Below are 25,875 nucleotides of genomic sequence, written 5' to 3' on the forward strand. Positions count from 1 at the left end.
GTTTCGGTTTCAGCGAACCAGGTGTGTGTTTGAATGCAGCGTCTCTGAATAGGGCTAGTATCTCAGACCAATCTAACTCAGCTGCATTGAGTGTGTTGTACCCTTACCGAAGAAAAATCACTCCCACACTTTTGATACGTTCACTTCTTCCGACATCCACACCCTTTTGGTGGACACGATTCCAGAATTCTCTCACCCTCTGAAAACGTGCTGCCCCGGCTTCTTGCTGTATTACCCAGGCCCTACTTCTAAGAACTATGCAATCTTATTTCGCATTCATCCGGCATTAAATTCCTTTATCAACGACTGCAACATCAACTTCTATTCATATAAGTGTAATCAAACAAAACCATTCCAAAGGATTTCATATAATTGTTATCAAGCAAAAACAAATTTGATGCCAACTTGCAAGAAGGTATGCAAAAGATTGGTCACAGGCACGTATTAAATAAAGGCTGTCTTTAAGGAAGCAAGAGAAGTTGAGAGGACACTTATCCTTTTAATCAAGTAGATTCCCCCTCATACAGATTTATGCAACCAATTCTCATAAACAAATCCTATGAACTTTGTTGTCATTCAGGCTTAATGTTCCTGAGGTGTGGTGCCTAAAACTGAAAGCATCATTTTCTCATTTTTCAGTTCCAAGCTTCATGAGATAAAAGCTACCAAATAATTAGCCATTTTGTTTCTGTACTAGTCCACTGGTTTTATTGATGTCAGTGTTGACACAAAACTGGATAGTCAAACAATGATATGCCTTTCACAAATTTGTGCAGTTATTCTATTCATAGTGATTGATTGCTCACAGTTGGTGATAAACTGGCCTGATTATTTGTTTTCTCCTTCATTAAACAATGGAGAAACATTCCCAATTTTCTAATTGAAAGACAAAATTCTCAGAAACTTCGGTAAATTACTGCATCCTTTGCCCCTCTCATCCCTTTCCCAACTTCTCTGTTCTTTCTGTGTATCTTAAGGCCTGTAATACTTAGCTCTCAACCATAGTTTTGTTGTAGTCAGGCCTCTATAATGATCACAGCATCATAACTTAGTTGTAGCTTTATGTAGTTTTATAACCAAATGAATACAAGAAATAAGAGTAGTGCATCCAACTCTTTGACCCTTCTCTAGCATTGCTAAGTATTTCCAACATTTTGTTTCTATTTCAAATCCCACCAATGACAACAGTGGAATTCACATTCAATTAATATTCTAAAACTAAAAAATACAAATAATTAATTATGAACTAAAACTCAGATAGTCATAAAATTCCATCAGCTTCATCAATGTCCTTTAGGAGAGGATATAAGGCATACTTACTTGATTTGAGTGAAAAGTGACTCCAGACCTACCAATGTGGTTGACCCTGAAATGGCACAGTAAGCTTTTCAGTTCAAGGGTATTAGAGATGCACAGTAAATGTTTGTCTTGCCAATGATACCCAAATCCTGAAAAATGAATAAATTAAGATAAAAATACAAGTGGTAGGTTTACGGCTATGGTCATCTTCACTGTCATTGACTGCAGTTTATACTCAGCCCTGAGACTGTAGTTATGGCTGTGGCTCAAGGCATATGTCACAGACAACATCATTACTGAAGAACCAATGTTTCACACATCGACTTTCACTGAAATTCAGTTAGGATAATTTATTCCTGAATTCCCTGGGTCTATGTCGCCTTCTGCTGAGAGTCTTTCTGCTCCTCCTTCCATCTCTAGCAGCTTATTTGATGGCCACCAATTGTGGAAAGGAACTTAATTTGGGAATGATGAAGAAACCAGAGGGAATATAGGGTCCTCAGAAGGTCGTTAGGGGAGTGAGTTGCGGAGGAGGGAAGAGGCAATGGAATGATTGTAAAACAAGGGTGTGAATTTTAAAGCTAAGCCATTGCTTAACCAGGAACCACTATAGCTCAGCAAGCATGAAGATGATGGTGAACTAGACTGAACTTTGGAATGACCTCGGGCTTACAGAAAGTAAAATGAAGGAGAACAGCCAGCAGTGCACTTTAAATTTAAGTTGGGAAGAAACAAAGATTTAACAAATGAGTTGAGGCACCGTGGAGAGAAGTGATGTTTTGCAGGCAAGGTTAGGTGATCTTACAAAATGGCATAGATATATGGGGTATAGCTCACCTCAGCGTTGCCAAAGTTGTGAACAGCAAGGTTCAGTTTCAGAGTGTGGCAGAGAGCCTGATGAAGTCGGCAGCTGGGGGACAGAGTGTGATGGAACCTAGAGACTTCTTTCTTTCCAGTATTTAAGCAATATTTAGATGAAGGAAATTTTCCAGTGCAAGTTTCTGTTGGATATGTAGTCAAACACTTTGGAGCCAGAGGAGATATCAGGAGTGACGGCGATAAAACAAGACTAAGCACATTCAGCCTCAGACACTTAAAAAAGAAATGCTTTCAAACATTTGGCTTTCTTAACTAGCATGGTAGACAACAAATTTTGGGTTATTTTGCCATTTTTCACTCTTGATATTTCTTGTTTAAGTCACATTTTTAAAATCACATAGCACTAATATATGTGAAACTACAAACAGATTTCCAGTTTCACTCATTGTGAACAGCCACCATTAACCTTGAAAAGCTATGGTGATGGAAAGGTCAACAGAATGAAACCTCACAGTCCAATTTCCTGCATAAAGCATCACGACTCATAGGAGATGAACCAAAGTGTGGACTACCACATCTGTAGTATTTTGTTTCTCGGTCCCTCTCTCTTTACGTGGCTGGAGAATGCTATGAATTTCAGCAACAATCCATGGGGTGTTATTACATGTAGAGGGGGAAGTACTTAACACTTGATTTAGCTTCAACACATGAAACCCCAAACAGTAATTTTTATTTCAAAGTTTCTTGCACAAATGTTAAGACTAAAAATACTACAGAAGGAAAAAAAACTTTTAGTAGAATACTTATCAAATCTTAATTGGAAATGCATTCCAATTTTGGCTCAATCTGGAACTAAAATGAGTAATTGAAATTAGATAATGGGTAATTAAATATTAGTGCAACAAGATCCCTTTTCACATCTTGGAGTGGAATTCCCATGGAGCAGCTAATTGGAAAGTTACACCTGAAATTGTTCCCAATTATGCATCCATTTTTCCATTATATTGTTATATTTCATTTTCTGAAATATCATACTTCAGAATTATTTAACTTGCCTTTAGATCAACCTGAACAATTAGAGTTCATATTTCCTCTAAATATGAATATTACAGTTTAAGCTAACTATCATTTGGGAACCTTGCATGTGCTTTGTTTGCCAAAATGGCTTAACAGAAGCTCTTCAATTATTTATTGATTGTCACACACTCAAAAAATGTAAATAAGCAAAACAGTTCAGGTCATAAAGATTCAAGAAAAGAACCAATCACAAAAAACAAATCACCATTTCCTGTTCCTAAATTTTTGGGCCTGATTTAGTACAAAGATGTACCAGAATATATGCACATATGGTAATTTAGCATAATACTAATCATTCAGGGTTAAGGATCAATCATCAGGCATCAAAGACAGAGGAAATTTAGGCGTATTGCAATTACATGTATAATGATGTTTTTAAGCATTTACTTTACATCCCAGTTACTGGTCTCTATTTAGGCACAAATGTGCCTTTATTTAGGCACCTCTGTGTGCAAGTAGTGTTGATGAAGAATCTGCAGCAGATGAGGAGAAAATTTGAAATAATGTTATAGCAAATGGGAACATTTATTTTCAAATGCCATCTTATGGCATTTTAAATATGAATTTTATTCAGTAGTTGTGCTGTTACAGTTCTTGCAACCTGTCATCTCAATTAAGAAATACCATTGTTACTCTTCACTGCCATTTCTCACAAGTACACAGTTTGGCTCAGATTAATCTCCAATATTAGTCAGGAACTCAGCATTCGAAGATTGATAGAAAAGGATTGCAAAACAGGGCTTAATTTCCTTAAATTAAGATAATTTCAAATTACAATGATCAAATCATTTTAAACTATACTGATGGAAATCTTTTAAACAAATTGTTTCAGAAGGAAAATAAATTTAATATTATAAAGATATTTTCTTTCAGTTCTTCTGTGGGATGTGATTGCTGGCATGCCTTGCATGTATTGTTCCTGCCTTTGTGTGATGATAGCCATCTTTTTGAACTGTGCAGTGGTAAAAGGACACCCACATTGCTATTAGATATTTCCAATGATAGTAGGGTGTGCACCATCTTATAGCAAAAAATGCAATAGAGCTGGAGGAAATGTACATTTAGGGTAGTGAACAAAATGCCAATCAAGTTTACAGCATCCTTTTCCAATAAGATCTCAATATCAACACCAAGCACCAGTCTTTCTATCAACTATAAGTATTTACCTAGAAATAAATTTAACCCAAAATGTCCTCACTAATTTACCAACAATTCATTTTTTATATTGGGGTATTTCATTTTCAATATGGAAAGTTGTAAAGAACTAAAACAAAAGTCAGTCCAAAATAGGCTAACTTCACATTTTATCCCAACCTGTCAAATTATCAAAGAGCATCAAGAGAGTGTAAATCAGTATAAACTCTACCTTATTTCATCAACTGTCAAATCATTTTATTGCTGTACATAGATATGATTTTCATTGCTTTCTCCACTACATTCAGGTGAATTTCTTCCAAGTACATGATCCAAACTTGAAACAAATCAGTTGTATAAATAATCATCATTTTAACCCTACTGTAGACATGTACAAAAAGTCACTTTGTTATCAAATGTTCCACAGGAAGGTGCATTACCAACATTCTTCGCCATCCTTAATGGCTACCAAAGGATGTGCAACTGTAGAGCTTTAAGTGCAAAAGCCATTGGTTCAATGATGACATTGCTCCCAGATGTAAAATGCTTCTCAAAGTAGCACAAATTGTTTCCTACTAAGACACAGCATAGAAAATTGGTGATGTATTTCGGGAATACATCTTGGTCTCCACATGGTCAAGTCACAGACTTCAACTTTTTGTAGTGATTGTGGTTTATTCATTCCTTTGACTCCCAAATCAAAATGTAGAGTTCCAAAAAACAGCACTATTTGGGAGTGGGGTGAGGTGGGGGGAAATCCACAGGGACACATGATCTATGAAGTTATGATATTCCCAGCTGAAGTTTGGAATAATATTTAAGTGTACTTGTACTAACCCATAAGATAAATCATTCATGAAATTACTCCTGTTATTATTTTTCATAAAATTAAAAACTATGCTAGATTTTTCAAATGATGACTTTGCGCATGAAACATACAGTCTTTATCCATCTGTTTGACCTAGAACTAATTTGAGTGTAGGAGCAACAATATTAGTTTCTTCTTACTGTGCCAATTACTCTTCCACCATTAGATAAATATAAACTCGTAGAAATGGTCAACAGCCCCCAGGCTCTAAGTGTGATATTTCCCTGGCTGAGTCAAATCCAAGCAATGTATCAAATTATTCTGAACAAAGTGTGCATAATTCTCAGTATGTCCAAAACCAAATTAACAATGTAAATAGATCCTGTGTGATACAATATCATCACGACATTACTTAATATGCATGTATTCTCTTTGAGTAAAGCAAATAGCCAAACTGAAGTAAGTCATCACATTTCATTTAATGCTACAAACTGTGTCACCTTCCCTAGATGATTACAAAGCAAAAACAAAATGACAAAATGGACAAGTATTTTAAAAATAATTTTAGATAACCTGTTTTAGAACCAGCAAACACCCAAGTCAAGAATAGGTGTTTCTGTTGAACTAAAAAAAAACTTGTTTGAACAAGTTACTTCTGCAGAACATATTTCTGTAGCTGACGCAATGTATTATGGGTGCCCTTATGAACAGTACGTTTCAAATATACATTGAGGTAAAACGGCCATATTTACATATTCTCTTAATAACTATACAAGATTGTGGGTCTCTATATGTACATAACAGGAATTTTACATGTGTATCTGATACATGAAATGACCGAATTCTGGATTTCTCAGTAAAGCATTCCACCCCACATTGGACTAAAAGCTTATATTCACATTCTGCTTACGTAAAACTATATTTATGAACAATATACAAACCAGTAATATTTATAAAAGCCAAGATTAGAGCATGATTGCTTACCAATTAACTTTTAGACACGTACCCCTATGCCAGAATCAACTGTTGAAAAAAACAGATTCTGCTGGTAGGGAACTCCAAAATTAGGTGCCATAAAAGGAGTTTAGAATAATAAAGAGAGTTTAGGAGTCAAAAATCCTTAACTAACAGCAATGTGAGAGGAGCTTCACTAAATACTTAAGCAATTAAAGGCTGTGGTTCATCACCTCAGTTGCAATTGGGGGCAAATAATAAATGCTGGACTTGACAATAAACACAACAGCCAGTGCACAAATCATAAAAAAAAGTGCTACCTATATCAAGGGTAGGAAAACATTGCTACATTTCTGAATATGAATGTGTGGGAGAATTAAATAAAAAGCCATCTTGTTATGGCAATGAGAAATATGATGGGAGGAGGTTCATCTGTTGAAGTATGGGCACAGGTAAATAGGATCAAATTGTCTGTTTCTTTTCTATTAAATACCATCTAGTGCATAATGTTTCCATGTATGAAAAGAGTAAAGCAGAAACAAAAAATGTTGGAAGTGCCCAGCAGGTTAGGCTGCATCTGTGGAAAGAGAAATAGAGTCAAAATTTCAGGTAAGAGACCCTTCGTCACTACTTCATCAGTTCTGACAAAGGGTCTCCGACCCGAAATGTTGACTCTGTTTCTCTTCCTTCAGATGTGGCCTGACCTGCTGAGTACTTCCAGCATTTTGTTTTTTGTTTTAGATTTCCAGCATCTGCAGTATCTTTTTTTAATTTCCACTTACTTATGAAAAGAGTATTTCTTCTTTGGAGAAACCCATAAAAATTTTATAAGGAGTTATGAATTCAATCATAATTATGCTCTCAATAGAAATATTTTCCCTAAAATGATTAACAATAGAAAATATAGGTCCATTCATAGGCTATGTTATTCCTATAGCACTTCCCCTGACATCCTATGACACACCTGACCTTGAATGGTAGTTAGCAATCATCTTCTGCATAAGCTTAAAAGGTTCTCCATTGCTAATCAGTATTATCTTGAAAAGAATGCAAAGTTGTGCTTAAATTTTGTCCAGTGACAGCTAAACAAGACAGCTATGCAATATCTCTCTGGGATTAATGAAATTTTGTCACTGGCATTGAAAAAAGATTCTTACGTACCTTTAATTATTGTAATTTCTACCTTTAAGGTTGGTAACATAAAAAAAAACATTTTAAAGTGCAAAGGAAAAGGAATTAAGCAAACTTCAAACCCCAATATTATATTAATTACATGTAGATACCAATATTATGGATTTGATTTGAAGCCCCGCTACCAGAAAATATATAATCAAGTAGGCACCATAGGACATTTTATATCATTCCAATTAATGTCAATAGTGCTCTTCCAAAAGTATCTCGAATTAGAGTAAATAAATTAAGTTGTGGATAAACTAATAATGGTATATTATCAACTGATTTTTGAAATCACAGCATACCACATTGTACTGGTAAAATTAAATAGCTTTTTCATCTGTTTAGAAAACATTTGCAATCAATTTTAATTAGTTTCCACACCAAAGGTTTCTTTTAAATGATAAAATGTCAATTAATTTATGTAACTGCTTGCACTAATTTTGCAAAATTATAACTTGCTTTACTCAATTGAAAAAATAAATCACTAAATAATGAGGCAGCTAATTGCGAGAGTGTGATCTGAACCACTGTCAAAAGTACATGCTCTGCTTTTCACTTGCAAGGCACTAGAAATTGTCTCAAGTTTTGATATTTCATCATACAAGCACTCATCCACAGCAAGTGTGTCTGATATCACCATTAATAAATACCTGCCTCTACTTATTCTTTCCTGAGATTAAACCTTCCAAAAAGCCATTATTATAAAAAAAGATTTAACTATAAAAACCCCTTAAAAATATCCTTAATAAAAAATGAATGACGTATATAGTGTTTTAAATAAAAATCATTACAAATCTTTGATGTTCATTTTTTCCAAGACTGTCGCATTTATATTTTCAAATATCCATTGTTGTGTGGGAGACGAAGGATTACAGATGTTCATAAAAATGTTTTTGTCTTTTGCACTGCAGTCCATACAGCTATTACTGACTGGATGGTACAAAATCTTGCCCTAGGAAACAGATTAAAACAAAAGATAACAATAAATTATTTCTGTACCAGCAACATTAAAGCTATTACATACCTATACAATTTGCTCTTGCCAATCTGCTTAACCATTTTTTTTTAACTTCTGCAAACTATGAAAGAATAAAATCCAGAGCTAGCCTAGTGCTCTGGTTCCTAGATAGTATTCATTCATCCCAACTGGAATATAAACATGTTTTGATATTATGGATATCATTGAGTACAAATTTGTCTTAACAATTAAACAGTTCACTAAACTGTCTTCTGGAGGGAGATTGTAGTGAGATGGGCAGAAAAAGATATATATCAAAATTCTGATACTGCATTGAAAAACCAAAAGAGTTTTTGCTCTGAGTGAAATAGCCACTTAATGTACTTTTTGAAAAGTGTTTTTTCCCTTGATTTTCTGCTCACTCCTTTGCCTATCACAAAATACAAAGGTCTGGTTTTTGGTGTTCTCTTTTTGGTCAATCTGAACTTCAGTCATGTGTTGTCAAAACATACTGGCAGATTCAAAAGTTTGAACTATCAAATCTCTCCAATGCTAAACTCCATAGGAAGTCCTGCAGCAGAATTCCATTCTGTAGAGATTCCCCAGTGGGCTAGGAACTCTCTCTTGAATCTTGTCAGTTCGAGTTGGCACAGAATCCTAGTCATTGATTTTCAACTGTGCAGAGAGAAGCAAGCAAAGGGGTTGTTCTTAAATTTCAAAAAATTGGCTTAAGCTTTTTTTTAAATATTCCACTTAAATTAAGAACTATTCAATTATTCTAAGACTTTGATATCTAGCAAGTAGTGAGGAAAGCAGGCTTTTGCCATTTCTCAAAGCTTTTGGTTACATTTCAGGGAGACCTTCCCGAATGAACCACACCACTCATCTGGTTCACTTCAGGACACAAATGTAGTTCGTCTGCTTCCAGACTACAGATACATGGAGACCATAGCTGATACTTCCAGGCAGCAAGCCAGGCCATTATCTTCTGTGAATGAGCCAATTTTAAAATCATTTATTTCAAAATTGCTTCAAAAATATTTCTAGATATATTCTTGATGCACATTAATTGGTACATCTGAAAAGGGGTACCACAAAAGCAGACTTTAAATTAGAATATGTAAATAATTGGAGTTTAAAAATCACTGAAAAAAAAACACTGGCTGGTTAAATTTGGGGACAATGTCACTTTTTTGATTCTTTTTTTTAAATATGGAAATACTTAGCAGGCTGATTTCCTCAGAAAACTGTTAGGAAATAGCAGAAAAGTGGGTGCCCTACTGCTAGGCTCTATGACATCAGCTAGAACTTGGCAGGTAGCTTAGGACATCTGCATTTATGGATGGTTGTTTTGGAGTACCACAGTTCCTGAAAGATAAGTGTGCCTCCCAGCATTTCTCAGGGAAATCTGGACCACTAAAACTAAAGGGAAGAGAGGGCAAAATAGAAATGTGATTTTGCTTTAAGTCAAAGAATGAATGTAGTCGTCATGTCCCATATTTTTCTATTTAAGGTTAATATTGCTGTAATAAGCCATCTCTGATCTATTTTGTAGGTTTATTACATATTTTACTCGTGGTGCGTGAACTGAATTTTGTTTTGGAAAATTGGCTCGCGTGGAGATGCCTGCTATTTCTCTGAACATTTTCTAAGCTAAACCTTAATCTAAATATTAACAGAAAAAATCTAAACTTTCTCTCCGTGGTAAATTATAGTCTGTGGGAAATGAATTTGAACTGTCTCAACCAAGTAGCATTCAATTGAAAAGATGTGAGTGTCTCTTTGATGCAGTGCAAGATAGCAAGGAAGAGATTTTTCTGAGACAGAAGTTCAGTCATAATACAAGTTTAAACATGAAAGACTTAAGAGTCAGCTATCCAATTCATTTCTAAAAAATTTTAGTGAATAAGCAAATTCAGGGCTGGTAGCCTCCTACACACAAAATTGTAACTGATTCTGTGCCATCGGCAAATTGCACCACTTAGTGTTAAGTTATGGGTTTGCAAGCAAATATCTTTACATTATGGATTCTTAGTATCTGGATTATGAAACAGCATGCAGTGAAAAATTAATCACTGGGCAGTTCCCTACAACTGAATGTACATCAGCCCTGTAAAATCCAAAGCTATGTATACCAGCTAGGTGGTACCTGCACTTCAGCACTACGATATTATTTCATGATCAACTTCAAATTAGCATCTATAAACAAAGATTGTTTTATCTTTGCTTAAAGCAGATAACCAGTGACTAATGAACAGCTGAATGAAAATCAAGCCATGGGTCCCCACATTATCCTCATTAGATATCTCAAAACCTACAAAACAATGGTGGAAGTAAGTCATCCTTGATCCAGAGGATCTGCCTAAAATGACCCAAGTTTGATGATATAAAGTTATATTGGAAGATAAGTTGTCAAGAGGATGGAACGGAGCTGCAAAGGAATCAAGACCAAAGTGATTGTTGGAGATGCATTACAAAATGAGGAACATGAAATTATTCATTTTGGTAGGAAAATAAAAAAGCAGAATATTTTCCATAAACTGAAATTTCTGTGAACATATCCATGGAGATTTGCTACTCTTTAAACACTCACAGAAAATAGACGTGCATACAGCAAGTAATTAAGGATCCAAATGATATATTAGCCTTAATTGCAACAGGATGGGAATAAAAGGGCAAGGAAGCCATACTGCAGTTATACAGTATTCTAGTGAGAGCGCAGTAGGGTACTGTACTCATTTTAAGTTGACTTGCCAAGGAAGCATATTCTTGCCTTGGGGAGGATGTAATTTAGCTTCAAGAGACTCATTGCTGAGATGAGAGGCAAGCTTATGAAATGTTTAAGATTATTTTGAGACTGTAGAATTAAGGGGACTGGCCAATTAGGACAGATGAGGAGAAATTTCACTCAGTGTATGAACTTTTGGGATCTTCTACCTCCCCCCTCCCAGTACTCTGAATGCATGGTCAATAAGTCTATTTAAGATGGTAATATTGGGATAGAGAAACTAAAGTTGAAATTCCTCAGCTAAGATCTTACTGAATGTTGGAGCATGCTCAATGCATCTATGTTGGCTCCTATTTCTTAAGTTCTGAATGTCCTTAAAACATAATAATGCAATTTACCAATCAGGAATCAATGATCAGCAAAGGATGGAGAAAAGACTAAATGAAATTCCTCAGAATACTGTTTGATACAGGATTTGTCTATGTTGGAAAATGACCTATTTGATGAGTCAATATTTTTTCCCTGGGGTTCTTGGAACTTTCTTCAAAGGGTGGTGTAAGAAGAGTCATTAAAGATTTTTAGGGCAGAGATAGATAGATACTTGACAAGTAAGGGATGAAAGGTTCCCATGGATAAGCTGGAATGTGGATTTGAGGTTACAGTCAGGTCAGCTATAATCTATTAGGTGATGAAACATGCTCGGGCAAAGTGGCCTGATTCTGCTCCTGATTTTAATGTTAATATCATCTGATTTATAAATAAGACAATTCTTAAAGTCAATTCTGCCATTCCTGGTAGGTTAAACCTTCGTGCTCAGTCTATAAAATTACATACTAAAAATGTAAAGTCTTTGGAACTGTTGTCATTGGGAGAATGTGGTGCTTTAGAAACAATCAACTACAGTGTCACAAATCAGAATGGAAATTGACAATCAAGAATCAGTAAGTGATACACTTAATACACGGCCATTCAAAATAGTGTAGAGAGTCCTTTAATCCAGTGTTTGGCATTGTAACAGTTTTTGAATGACTCAAGTGTAACTCAGACAATGGAACACCAAAGGAGAAAGGTTTTGCTTTTCATGTGAGTTCTGTATTTAGTGGCCCAGGTTTACAAGCCATTTCTCAGCTTCATTCCAATGCTCCACCCAGAGCAAGATATTGCTGAAATTCTCTGGCATTTGGAATGGTGAAATTATTTTTGGATCCTGTGTCATATTAGACTATTTGATTAGGGATTGTGGGACTGTGGGAAGAATGGGGGTGGAAGGGGGGAGGAAGCTAAATTGTCATTTTTAAGTATTTGTGTCTGTATTTAGAACCTTTGTGAAGTTTTTTTAAAATCGTTATTTTAAAATTCAGAAACAGTGCAGGAGTTAAACAGCAAGCAATCCGTGGGGGTAGTTGGCTGCTGTCAAAGACTTCTACAGATTAAGCAATTTTGGGGGCTGGGCTTGTTAGGGTTCACTCAGATCATTCCATGAAGATGCTTTAAACCATAGTGTTGTTCGGGGCCTTGCTCAGTTGCAAGATCACCTGGGCCAGCAAGATTGGCCTCTCAGATCCTGAAAAGAGAAAGGTGTTAGTAAATTCCAGGCCACCATTGCTAATAACTCATTTACAAGGAAAGGAATTTATTTTAGAAGTATTTCTTATCTAATTTATTTTTAATCAACCATAATTATACACTTTTCCTACCTATTAGGTTTTAGCTAACAAAATTGGAAACTAATCATATACTGTAGATCCAATATTTCAGATTACGTCAGAGGTAGTCACTGACAAGGCCTGTGGGTGGGTAGTTCATAAGGTGGATGCTCCTTCTGTTTATTCAGGGTCTCTATGTGTTCCTGTTACATGTCTGAGGTTCTCAGTGCCATCCTGAATCCTCCTGCTCCACTGTGTGCAGATATGAACAGGCAACTTCCACTTCACAGTATAACACTTGGGACCTGGAATGTTAAGACCCTCACAGATGATTCCAAACTTGGTTACATTATATTGGTACCTAAATCTAAGTTATTGAATCAGATGAGAGTCAAGAATTGATCCTGGCAGCAATCCATTTATTACACCCTGTAATCCAAAAAGTGTACTATTTATTTTTAGCTTGTCTGAAGATGATACTCGATCCATTTTGATACATATTATCCCCAAATCCTCTGAGCTCTCCTATTGTGTAACAACCTTTTGTAACATTTTTTCAAATGTCTCATCAATTAACACCTACAGTCCTGACCAGTCTTGCCCTCAAATATATTACATATTTTCAGATGCTGTCTTTTAAAAGAATTTTGGAGTTAATCAGGCACAGAACCCGTAAGTATAGTAAAATGGTAAATTGGTTTATTATTGTCACATACCAAGGTACAGTGGAAAGGTTGTTTTTTGTATGCCATCCATACAGATAGTTTCATTACGACTGTGCATTGAGGTAGTACAGAGAAAGTGCGGTGCAGGCAGGCAATCAATAAGGTGCAAGGCCATAATGAGGTAGAATGTGAGGTCAAGAGTTCATCTTATTGTACTAGGGAACAGCAGGATAGACGCTGCCCTTGAGCCTGGTGGTACATGCTTTCAGGCTTTTATATCTTCTGCCCAATGGGAGGAGGGAGAATAGAGAATGCTCAGGGCGGATGGGTTCTTTGACTATGTTGGCCGCTTTACTGAGGCAGTGAGAATTATAGACAGAGGCCATGGAGGGGAGACTACTATCCGTGATGTTCTGAGCTGCGTCCACAACTCTCTGCAGTTTCTTGCTGTCTCGGGCAGAGCAGTTGACATACCAAGCCGTGATGCATCTGGAAAGGATGCTTTCTATGGTGCATTGATAAAAATTGGTGAGGGTCAAAGAGGACATGCCAAATTTCTTTAGCCTCCTGAGGCAGTCGAGGCACTGATGCACTTTCTTGGCTGTGGCTTCTACATAGTTGAACCAGGACAGGCTATTGGTGATGTTCACTCCTAGGAACTTGAAGCTTTCAACCCTCTTGACCTCAGTACCGTTGATGCAGACTGGAGCATGTGTACTGCCCCCTTCCTGAAGTCAATGACGAGCTCTTTTGTTTTGCTGACACTGCGGGAAAAGTTGTTGTCATGACACCCTGCCACTAGGCTCTCTATCTCCTTCCTCTACTCCAACACATCGTTATTTGAGACTCAGCCCACTACAGTGGTGTCATCTGCAAACTTGTAGATGGAGTTAGAGCAGAATCTGGCCACGCAGTCATGAGTGCATAGGGAATAGAGTAGAGGGCCGAGAACACAGCCTTGTGGGGCACCAATGTTGAGGATAAGCGTGGCAGAGGTGTTGCTGCCTATCCTTACTGATTGTGGTCTGTTGGTCAAGGATCCAGTTGCAAAGGGAGGTATTGAGTCCCAGGTCTAGGGGTTTGGAGATGAGTTTGCTTGGAATTATAGTACTGAATTGTAGTACTGAATTGAGGTTTGATGGGTATACCCTTTGCTAGAGATGATCATCTGAAATACTTCAGTGAGATTTTTGATTTTTAGCTTAATTTCTAACTTATTTACACTAAACTTAATTATTCTTAACATAATAGAGCTGAATGATAAACCGTAACTCGAAGTGTCAATCAACTTATAAGAAGAGGGTCCAAAAGTAAGATGTACCAGGAAAGACACTCTTAATTCTCTTTCCTCATAAACATTATTTTACTCTTTGACCCTTCTATATAGTAAATTATATCTCTCACCTTTTTATACTTCCACAGTTGGTTTCCTCTCATTCCATGACAGTCAAAAAGTGTTACTTGGCTGTTTTGTGAAATTGCGTCAAAACAATATTTTCTAACATGCAAGAAATCTCCAGGACGAATATCTTCTCGCCAACCCAATGTGAATATCTGATACAGTATTCAGAAATGGTTATTAAATTAGTAACATGAACACCCAAAAATGACAAATTATTTCTGCTGTACAAAGCTTAAACTTACAATCCCTGTGAAAGAAAATGAGTAATGGGAAGGTACCACATGCAAAAGGCAGGGCAGATTTAATTAGTAGTAGAAAAGAGACAAGAAGGGCCACATTTTCCACACAAGTGTCATTACAAATGCAGCCTGCAAATCTTTGTGGCTCCTGTCACGCACAATATCATCCTGCAGTTCAATCTCATCTACAGAATGAGAATGAAGCTGCAATGGAAAGACAAATAATAGGAAACAAAATATTGAAGGATTTGCCAAGTAGCAGTAAAGGGAGTTGAAAAAGAGAGAATGAATCAACAGCATTGTTATTTTCACCTAGTCTTCAAGTTATATGTAGTTGAGATACTTGCCTGTTCATGAGACCAAGGTTCATCTTCACCATCTTTGATACATACATCGAGTTTCAGCTGTGAGCCAGAAGACCCATGTTTACTATCCACACATAGACCAGTACCAACATTACGAATCTGAAGAAAAATATGGTTCATGTGAATTACAAAATTTACCGTTTTAATGCTTACAAAATAAGATTTCAATTGCAGCAGAAATTGTTTTAAAATTGTATTTTTTTCTGGTCTCTGAGCTTTTTAAAGGGGGACTGGGATTGTCATAATGGTGATTTACATGTCCTGTGATATAGCATAGCATACCTCCTTCCAATTGTTGCTTACAAATAGTGAAATCAATGTAAAGACAAAGGGACATTTCACCATCACAGTTCTTCAAGCAGATTATGTAGAATATATTGTTAACAACTTGTTTATGGCCAACTCTCATTCCAATGTTTCTAACTATTAACATGATTAAAGTCTGGATTGTTCACTAACCATTATTTTTTTATTTTGCCCCTTTAAGATTGTTAAAATTTCTTATTTTTTTCTGATTAACCATTTTCAATGTTTAATAGGTTTAACTCCTTCCATGCTGCAAGGTAGTTGAACCACCAGAAAAATTACCATCTTTCCTAGAATTTTGTTTGTAACTGTACCTTTATATTCCTTGTTTTAAGCTCCATTCTCATCTGTTGATGAAATAATTCGATCTGACAAGTAACACCTTTCTACTGGTTCATGGCCTTTCCCCTCTTAACTCATCAACCCTTCTTTAAATACTCCTCACCCTAGGAAAACAAAAAAAAACTCTATTAACATTTATTGCCTGAAATGTCACTGTCCACCACATAATCAGTTTTATAGTGGCTTTCCTCACTAAGGTTTGAATTCCCATCAGCTGTACATGTTCAGTTCACTTATGAGTATGCTATACTGATCTGTTGTTGCTGACCTTATCCTCAGTTCAGGTTAAAAGTTTCTACTATAGAATGCAAGCTGAGGTTATACTTTTAAGGTTTACACTTATTGGAATACTAGGTCCAGTTGAAGTTGCCATGTGGAATTTCAAATACTTGAACACACTTGCCAACACTCTCAGTTAGGTAACTGTAGATAGGTAGATAGATAGATATATATATATATATATATATATATATATATATATATATATATATATATATATATATATATAGTCAATTTTCAGCTAACTCACCTCTCCCCAGGCACTGGCCGGAGGTTCTATTGGTGGATAGTATTTTGGCAAATCCCATGCCACTTCAGTCATGAACCACTTAAAGCTTTTGCAATTAAGGGAATTCCGCAGTTCTTTCTGTAGATTCATATCACCAGCAGATACGTGTCTGAATTCTGGTCTTCGCTGATAGAGGTACTCAGCATATTCATCCATCCAAACTTCAGCAACTCTCTTCAAATTCTGTAACCCAAACACAGCATTTGTGAAAAGATCCATTATTTGCATATTTAACAAAATGTCTATTTGGAAAAAAAATTGTGTAGATTCTGAAACAAAACAGAGCTGTAAACATTCAGCAGATCAGGCAGCATCTGTAAAGAGAGGAAGACAGTTAATGTTTCATGTCTGTGGCTTTCATAAGAATGTCTTTCTTCAGAGATACTGCCTGACCTGCTGAACATTTTCTGTGATACCTCAGTATTTCCAGCACCTGCAGTAGTTTCCTTTCATGAAAGTGCTGCATCAGCCTGTGAACATCCTGAATTTCAAGTTACAAAAGTTTTCATTTCTTTGAATTGGCAATTCAAGGAGTAATGGTAAATTTGTTTCTCCTGTTACTTATCTATAAGCAATATGGCTCAAGTCCCAAAAGTTCTTATATTTGCCTCATTTTATTGGCAACTTAGAAAATCCAATGAACATTTGAATCAGGAGTAGGCCACATAACTTTTAAAATTAATCAGCGAATTTGGCTTGAGTAAGGTCTGACCAATGTTTTATAAAGTTATATTAATACTCCCAAAATACATCACCTCACATTTATCAGGATTAAACTTCATTTGCCATTTCTCAGCCCATTTCACCAACACATTGATGTCACCCCGTACTCTAAGACTACCCTCCACACTCTCAACAACTCCACCAATCTTCCTGTCACCTGCAAACTCATTGATCATGCCTCCTACATCCACATCTAAATCATTCATTACAGAAGATTACAAACAGTAAAGTTCCTAGCACCAGATAGAACAACACTAGTCACAGGCCTCTGTCTCCTATTGCCAAGCCAATTTTGGATCCAATTTACATAATCATACTGGATTACATTATGTACTGAAAATGCCTTGTACACAGTCAAATTAATTCTTTAATTCTCTCAATTAAATAGGACAGAGATGGAATCAAATAGGACATGTACTCAATACTTCACACAACTCACATTTTCACTGGACCTATAATTCTATCGGCAGCTGGATTTTACAGTTAACATCAAGAACAGGACTTCGTATTTAAATCATTCACATCATGTTAATATTACTGGAATGCTCAGCAATTTCTGACCATTGGTAACTGCCCCTTTAAAAATAAATGGAATACTGGACCCTTTCAGAAGGCAGTTAAGAATCAACCAGAAATCACACAAAGCCATACCAGCTAAGAAGGCAAAATTCCTTCTCAGATGGTTATTAGTAAATCTGATGGGTTTTTAGTGATAATCTAATAGCTTCATGATTTACTCCAAATTTATTTAATCAATTGAATTTAAATTTCTCAGGTGCCATGGTGAAATTCAGATGAATGGTCCATAGCAAATAATCCCAGTTACAGGATTGGTATTGGTATTGGTTTATTATTGTTACTTGTACCGAGGTACAGTGAAAAGCTTGTCTTACAAACCGATCATACAGGTCAATTCATTACACAGTGCAGTTACATTGAGTCAGTACAGAGTTCATTGATATAGTACAGGTAAAAACAATAACAGTACAGAGTAAAGCGTCACAGCTACAGAGAAAGTGCAGTGCAATAAGGTGCGAGGTCACAACAAGGTAGATCGTGAGGTCATAGTCCATCTCATTGTATAAGGGAACTGTTCAATAGTCTTATCACAGTAGGATAGAAGCTGTCCTTAAGTCTGGTGGTATGTGCCTTCAGGTTCCTGTATCTTCTACCGATGGAAGATGAGAGAAGAGAGAATATCCCGGGTGGGGGGGTTCTTTGATTATGCTGGCTGCTTCACCAAGACAGCGAGAGGTAAAGAGGGAAGGCTGGTGTCCGTAATGCGCCGGGCTGTGTCCACAACTCTCTGCAGTTTCTTGCGGTCCAGGGCAGAGCAGTTGCTGTACCAAGCCGTGATACATCCAGATAGGATGCTTTCTATGGTGCATCTGTAAAAGTTGGTGAGAGTCAAAGGGAACAAACCAAATTTCTTTAGCCTCCTGAGGAAGTAGAGGCGCTGGTGAGCTTTCTTGGCTGTGGCTTCCCATTGACCTCAGCACCATTGAAGTAGACAGGTGCATGTACACCACCCCCTTTCCTGAAGTCAATGTTTAACCATACTTCCTTTGCACCCCAAACTCACACAAGTGCACTAGGAAAAGAAGTCCTATTTAAAACTTGCTGGTGACCAGTTTCCAGGGCTTTGCATGCCTTATTTTATTACACCTCTTTAGTGTAATGCAGTGATATGCAGGTCAAGACCAAAAGGTACTGATGCCAAGCAAGACCCTTCCTTATTGATTCAATGGGATCTTACTGAACTAGTTGACAATAAGAAAAAACACAAAAATTGTCTATAGTTTTTGAAGAAGTACAGCCAAAAATCAGAAGCAATCTGTTAAGTTAGTAGTTTGTTTTCAGGACAAATAGTAGGAGACTGCAGTTTATGCCCATCTTTTGTTTTGATAGCAAAACAATGTGCAGTTTATTGTTTTAATGTGTTCCAACTTGTAAATTCACTGCAAATTAAAAGGTAACATAATGAAAAATTTGGACAAGGGAATAAAACTGATCGTGAATTGTATAACGTCAACAAAAGAGTGAGGAAATCAATGTCTTTTTTGATGCGAGTAAAACAAACTGGCATATCATCAGTCTTTCTCTCCTTAAATCCCATTTCCCCCCACATTCCTGATGTGATATGCTCATATCATAAGATCATTTTGTTTCAACATTGAAGTGGAGATTAAACCCATTAAGTTTTCCTCTCATTTTAACAAGTTGATTTCAGTCTCCTACTTAAATTTCATGAACAGTTGAAAATCCTCAAGGCTGGATATTCAAGGTTAAGATTCAAATTTAGACTACAGAGGAATCAATGGCAATGGGGATCAGGCAGGAAATTAAAGTACAGACCAGATCAGTCATGACAAAATAGACTCAAGGGGCTGTATATCCACTCTTGGCCTATTTCCTATGCCATAATCTCATGCAAGGATCTATGTAGTATTTAAAAAAAATAAAACAGGTTCTGCTATTGTTTATGGAAAATAAATTCCACATTCTTACCACCTTTCATATAAAAGAATGTCCTTTTAAGAACTTTTGCTAAATTTTCTCTTAAACCAATGCCTTTGAGTTTTGTTAATTAATAGCAAGCCCTCAAATTTCAAATCTAAAATCCTCTTGCTAAGATCACTGACTTCACCCATCTTTCATCCTATTCTCTCTACACACATACACTCTTCCCCACCTTTCCATTATGCTAGGTCTAGTTAGTCTTCATGCCAATATTCAGCAATACTTTACTGAAAATAAAACAGTTTGGACACTAGAGACTACAGATGCTAGAATCTGGAAAGAAAAAAAAATGAACTGCTGGAGGAACTCAGCAGGTCAGGCAGCAACTGTGGTGGGAAATGGACAGTCGATGTTTTGGTTCGAGAGCCTTCATCCAGATAAAAGATAGTTTATCTTTAATTATCTTCAATCTTTAATTATTTGAACCTCCTGACACGAGGAAATTACCTTTTACTTTGCACCACATTTCTATCTTCTTCCAAAATATTAGGCAAGCTAACCAAAGTAATCAAATGTGCATGTTTTCAAACCATCTCACATAAAGGGCCCTCTTTAGGAAAGAATATCAGGCATGTTAAAAATCAAAAATTATGTAATGTGAATAGAAATCACTTACTCTAGGCAAGCCACCTCCACCTGGAAAGGTGTAGGGGACATACTTTCTGTAGATATGTCCTACCCTGGAGCAAGGAACATCTTCCATCCGTCCACCGCACATCCACACCTAAAACCCCATCCAAAAAAGATTAAAATGTGTAAATTAAAAAATTTGCCAAGATGACACCTATATGCATAATGCAAACCTTCAGCACTTCAAACATAATCTCACTGACCAATTCAACTAGAAAAACTCAAGGAATTCTTTTTCTTCCCCCCATCACCCAGGACCATCCACATACTGGATGGATGAAGGCAAAATATGATGATAGATGATGTTATACTGAAAGGCAAGGGTCAACTGGATTTGGACCTACAGAATTAACTTAATTCCCATACATAAGTTATATATTCTGACATTTTCTTTTAAAGCAATTGTTCGTTAAAGAAAAGATGAGTGGAGGAAGAGGAGGAGGAGGATTCAGAAAGGATGTAGGAGATGATGTAAAGCATCAGGAAGAATAGAAGAGAACACATAAGGATTAAAAATTGAATATGTGCATTGTATAGACTTGCTACTGCCAGGGAAAAGTCTAAAGACAATAGGTCAGGGAACATACTGTAATGTAGTAGTGTTTGGGGGAGGGAAAAGGACGGCAGAAATGAAAGGCCGAGGGGGATTAGTCAGGACCCAACCACGTTGGTAATGTCTCGAGTTACACATAGGTCAGTAGTTTGAAAACCTTGAAGATTCCAGAGGCAGTTGTTGCATATGCTCAGAAACAGATGGGAAGACTGCCAAGGAGAATAGGAAACATACGGAATGTGATAACTAAATCTGCGGTGCTTCCAAGGTTGCCCTTGATTCGTCCTGGTCAATGAGTTATGTGCAATTATAAAAAGATGAATGACACACTTATCAACATGCACATTATATAGCTTCATTGCCTCACTCAGCTATTAATTCACAGGGAAAACAATTATAAAAGGAACACCAGGACATCAAAATCAACAGTTTAACTGATCCACTGCCAGAGGGATTTTGGCAAATTTAACAATAACCTAAGCAGAAGGCCCCCACTTCCAATCTTGTAAAACTCTTTGTAGCTCTTTTATAACCATCCATTTCAATGAGTTATCAGGTTACATAAATGTTACAGCACAAAAACAGGTCACCATCCAGCAGGTCTTTAAGTTCCATGTGTATCACAGAGTCAAAGTCATACAGCACAGAAATGGGTATTTCGGCCCACCACATCCATGCTGACTGTTGTACCTTTCTATACTAATCCCATTTGCTTGCATTGGGTCTGTAGCCTTCTATGCCATGGCTATTCAAGTGCCTGTCTCGGTGTTGTGCTTGTACCAGCCTCCTGCTCTGGCAGCTTGTTCCAGATATCAACCACTCTGTGTAAAAATAAAACTTTCCCCTCTGATCCCTTCTCAACCTCCTCCTACTCATCTTAAACTTATACCTTCTTCTTCTGGACAACCCCCACCATGGGCAATAGATTCTTGCAATCTACCCTATCTATGCCATGCATTATTCTAACTATTGGGATTTAGTTGCAAAATGGTTAAGTTACTGGCCTTGAATCCAGAGGATTTGACCTTTAATCCAGAGACACAACTTCAAATCTGACCGGGGCAATAATTAAATGAATCTAGAATTAAAAGCTAGTATCAATAATAACTTCCATGAAACCACTGGATTGCTGCAGAAATCCATCTGGTTTACTAAATGTCCTTCTGGGAGGGAAACCTGCTGTTCTTACCTACTTTGGCCTATGTGCAATTCCAGACAAGATAGCTGATTCCCAATTTAATCTTCAAATCTGTGGCAATTAGGGATGAGCAATAAATGCCAAGAGTGCCCACACCCCAGAAGCAAGTAATTTAACATATACAACTACTTCTCTCTCTTTCTCAGGTACTCTCTCTTATATACTCCATATGTTGGCAAATTCCATGTTTTAAAAACTTTCTGCAAAAATACCCAATTTTTTGGCAATCCCTCAATTTGGACTCCTAAAATGAGGGAAATATCCTCATCATATCCACCTTATCAGATCCATAGGTAATTTTAAAGACAGCACCAGCTATTCTACAGAAAAGAACCCAAGTTATCAAAGGGATGCGGATACCATGGATAAGAAGTTGGCTAAGCAACAGGCCACAAAGTGAATGGTTGTTTCGTGGAATGAACAAAGGTGAATGGTGATGTTCCCCAGTGACTGGTGTTAGGGACATAGATTTGGGGATGCAAGCCACAATTTCTAAAATTTGCCGATGACACAGAATGTGGCAGTACTATGAATTGCAAAGAGAAATAGCAATAAATTGCAGCAAGATACAAATAATTTGGTAGAATGGGCTGACATGTGACAGATTAAAGTGCAGAAATGTGAGATGGTGCAGTTTAGTAGGAAGAATGAAGAGAGGCAATATATAAACCTGTTCCAAAAAGGGTGCAGGAGCAGAGGTGCTAGGCCAGGTTGAGAAAAAATACACAATTCTGGGCTTTACCATTAGAAGCATTAAATATAAAGATAGGTAAGTCATTCTGAACCTTTATAAAACACTGGTCTGGCCACAGCTGGATTTTTGTGTTTATTTCTGATCACCTCATCATAGGAAGGATACAGTAGCACACGACAGGCTCCAGAAGAAATTGACAAGAATGGTTCCTGGGTTGAGGAATTATGGTTACAAGAATAGATTGGAGATACTGTATCTGTTTTCTTTGTAGAAGAGAAAGCAGAGGACAGATTTGATCAAAGAATATAAAACGATAAGGGGTTGGTACAGAGTGGATAGTGGGAGGCTGTTCTCCTTGGTGGAGGGGGTCAAAGACTAGAAGTCAGTGGTATAAATGTAAAAGAGAAGAGAACTAGTAGAGCTATGATAAAGTGCTTTCTTTATGGTGCACATGTTTGGAAGTTGCAAACATAATTGAGGCAGGTTCCAGTGTGGTCTTCAAGAGGGAGTTAGATAAACATGTCCTTCTCCAAGTCTATGGAGAAGGAGCCAGGGTGGAACCAGCACGTTGCTCTGGAAGAGACACAACTTGGAAGCAATGGACTGAATGGCTTCTTCCTACACTGTAATCATTCCATGATTCTATTTGTCGTTCATGGTAATTCATAATGTACAGTTGTTGGATATTTCAATAATCCAAATTTCAGTAGAGTGTAATGTACAACTTGAATAATTTAAATGAAAGATGAAAATAAATGAGTACAGGAATAAAACTATTAAACATTGTAGTTCAATACAGAAAATACTTGGGGAAAAGTTATGTAAGATTTTGACTTACAATAACATAACTCTTAAATCTTTTTGGACTGCGAGATTGAGATTTGGTCATGCTAAGAGAGAATTTCAGTTGAATAGAACTGCTTTATAGTCAAGTATTCATTTATAAATGCATTCATGGTGTACTGTACACGGCTTACCTTGAATGATATTTCATACTGTTCTCCACCCCAAATATCCAAACCCGAGTCATATCCACCCAGTTCCCAGAACCATTTTCTGTCAACAGCAAACAACCCACCAGCCATGACAGGTGATCTGGAAAGATTAAAAATAGATTTTATGCATTTAATTTAGATCATTGCTATAGAAGATATGAAAATAGAAGTGTTGCAATATATTTTCAGACAAGAATACATATGAAGAGAAGAGAACATAAGAAATGGAAACATGAATAAGCCATTCATTCCTCCTGTTCACTCCACCATTCAATGAGGTCACGGCTGATCTTTTACCTCAGTGTCAAATTCCTATACTAACTCAATATCCCCTGCTTTGCTTAATATCTGCAAGACCAATCTATCTCTGTCTTAAATGTACTCAGCAACTAAGCCTCCATAGCCCTCTTGGGTACAGACTTCCAAAAATTCACTTCCCTCTGAGATAGAAGAATTTAGAAACTAAGAAGGAGAATAAAGGAAAAATTGAAAAGTTTTTGAAACCATACAGGGAGATGGGCAGGAACAGAAACTGCAAAGGGAGCTTCAAGATAAAACACACAGCTGTTGAACAAGCACATACAAGACTTGAAAATGGAGAAAGAAGGTAACGTTAGTGTCAACAGGATATGGTGAATGCTCAGGAAGCTCAATAGGGCAGCTAATAAGAAGAGACTGGAGGCTCACGTCCTATGCTCCAAAAGGTAACATCCAAGACAATGGAAGAACTACCTTGAACTCGCAAGATACATCATGGCAAGTTCTACTGTACTTACTATTAAATACTAGTCATTTATACTGCTGCTGAATCACACACACGTACATTCACTCACTCTCACACACCTAAGGCACACAGTCACAAGCTATAACTAGACATTGCCTAAAATGACAATAAAAAGCTGTGCTACAAAGTGCACAATAACCAAAGAAAGATCACCAGGATAGGAGAGGCCCCTTTTCATACCAGACTAGAGAGGGACCACTGAAGCTCCAAAAACCCTGCTTGCTTTGCAATTTAAAGGTGTATCAACCTCATAAATCCATGCCCTTTATATGGATCAAACTTCAGCATCTTAATCAGCAAGAAATACTGTTCTATTCCTGCAAATACAGCTTGGTTGCAGCTTATGTTTGCACCTCCTGTAGTCTGCCTTTGTAGTGAATGAGGCGAGGCTCTCATTCCTGTTTCTTTCCTCCCCCGTTACCTACCCACAACCACAGTCACTGGAGTTGGTGAAGCAGGAGTAGGAAGTCATGAAGGGTAAGAGGACAAAGATGAAAATGAGCATAATGTATCATTGCGCTTGACTCTGCATTACAGCATCTTAGATACTTAATCTACAAAGGATGAACATTGGTAGGATAGAGGGCTGTCTGGCACAGTGAAAGATACTTGGCACCAGTAGGTTGCAGTCAGGCAGGAGGCATAGGCAACCTGGTGTGGGGGTTGTCAGAGGGGTGTTTGTGACAGGGATAACATACATCCATGATCTCCCATAGGACTCTGATTGGGAAGCACATGTGAAAAAGCTGCTGGAGAAGCAAACACACAGTTGGCATATTGTTATATTAATCTGACCAAACGCAGGATGGGAAAGAAAATCTTCTCAGTAGTTATGAGGAACAAAGAGAGCATCACTTCCAATCTGAAGGTGACACACACTTCTCTGCAGGTCTGGGTTATTTACAGTCAGAAGTTCTGACGTACAGCAATGCTGACCTGCCAGCCAGTTGGGGGCCACAGTGGAACAACATGATTGGAGCACCATGGCCATCTACTGCATTGCCTTACACAAGGTATACAGACACCATGATGCTTTTCTAGGTAACTGAAAATGCACGTTCATTTCAGCACTGTCATACTGTGCGTCCACTAGCCAACTGAAGCCAATTGAGCTGAGGTCAGCTGAAATGGGAAACCAGCTGAGACATTTAATGGAGACCTGCCAGCTGAAAGAAAATAATGGATTGATACTTTTGAACAAATAAGGAAGCAAAGAGATCTGAAGTGGCTACATTGGTAACAGAGCATCACTGGTGAGGCGTACGTGGATTTTTTTTTTACAATAGGTTTAT

General features: G+C 37.2%; 1 protein-coding gene across 1 annotated transcript in view; it reads right to left on the reverse strand.

The window, feature by feature from the left end:
* Nucleotides 1-5,597: 5,597 nt before the first annotated feature.
* The window catches only part of LOC127569832 (polypeptide N-acetylgalactosaminyltransferase 10-like), a 74,766-nt gene continuing 54,488 nt past the window's right edge, over nucleotides 5,598-25,875 (reverse strand). The window contains exons 7-12 of the mRNA XM_052014780.1: nucleotides 23,782-23,899; nucleotides 20,346-20,453; nucleotides 16,448-16,669; nucleotides 15,253-15,369; nucleotides 14,669-14,818; nucleotides 5,598-8,219 (exon numbers count right to left, since the gene is read on the reverse strand). Coding sequence (XP_051870740.1) covers nucleotides 8,055-8,219; nucleotides 14,669-14,818; nucleotides 15,253-15,369; nucleotides 16,448-16,669; nucleotides 20,346-20,453; nucleotides 23,782-23,899 — 880 coding nt within the window. The 3' untranslated portion in view covers nucleotides 5,598-8,054. The remainder of the gene's footprint in view (nucleotides 8,220-14,668; nucleotides 14,819-15,252; nucleotides 15,370-16,447; nucleotides 16,670-20,345; nucleotides 20,454-23,781; nucleotides 23,900-25,875) is intronic.

This window comes from Pristis pectinata, chromosome 4 (genome assembly GCF_009764475.1).
Source record: "Pristis pectinata isolate sPriPec2 chromosome 4, sPriPec2.1.pri, whole genome shotgun sequence".
Lineage (NCBI taxonomy): Eukaryota > Metazoa > Chordata > Chondrichthyes > Rhinopristiformes > Pristidae > Pristis > Pristis pectinata.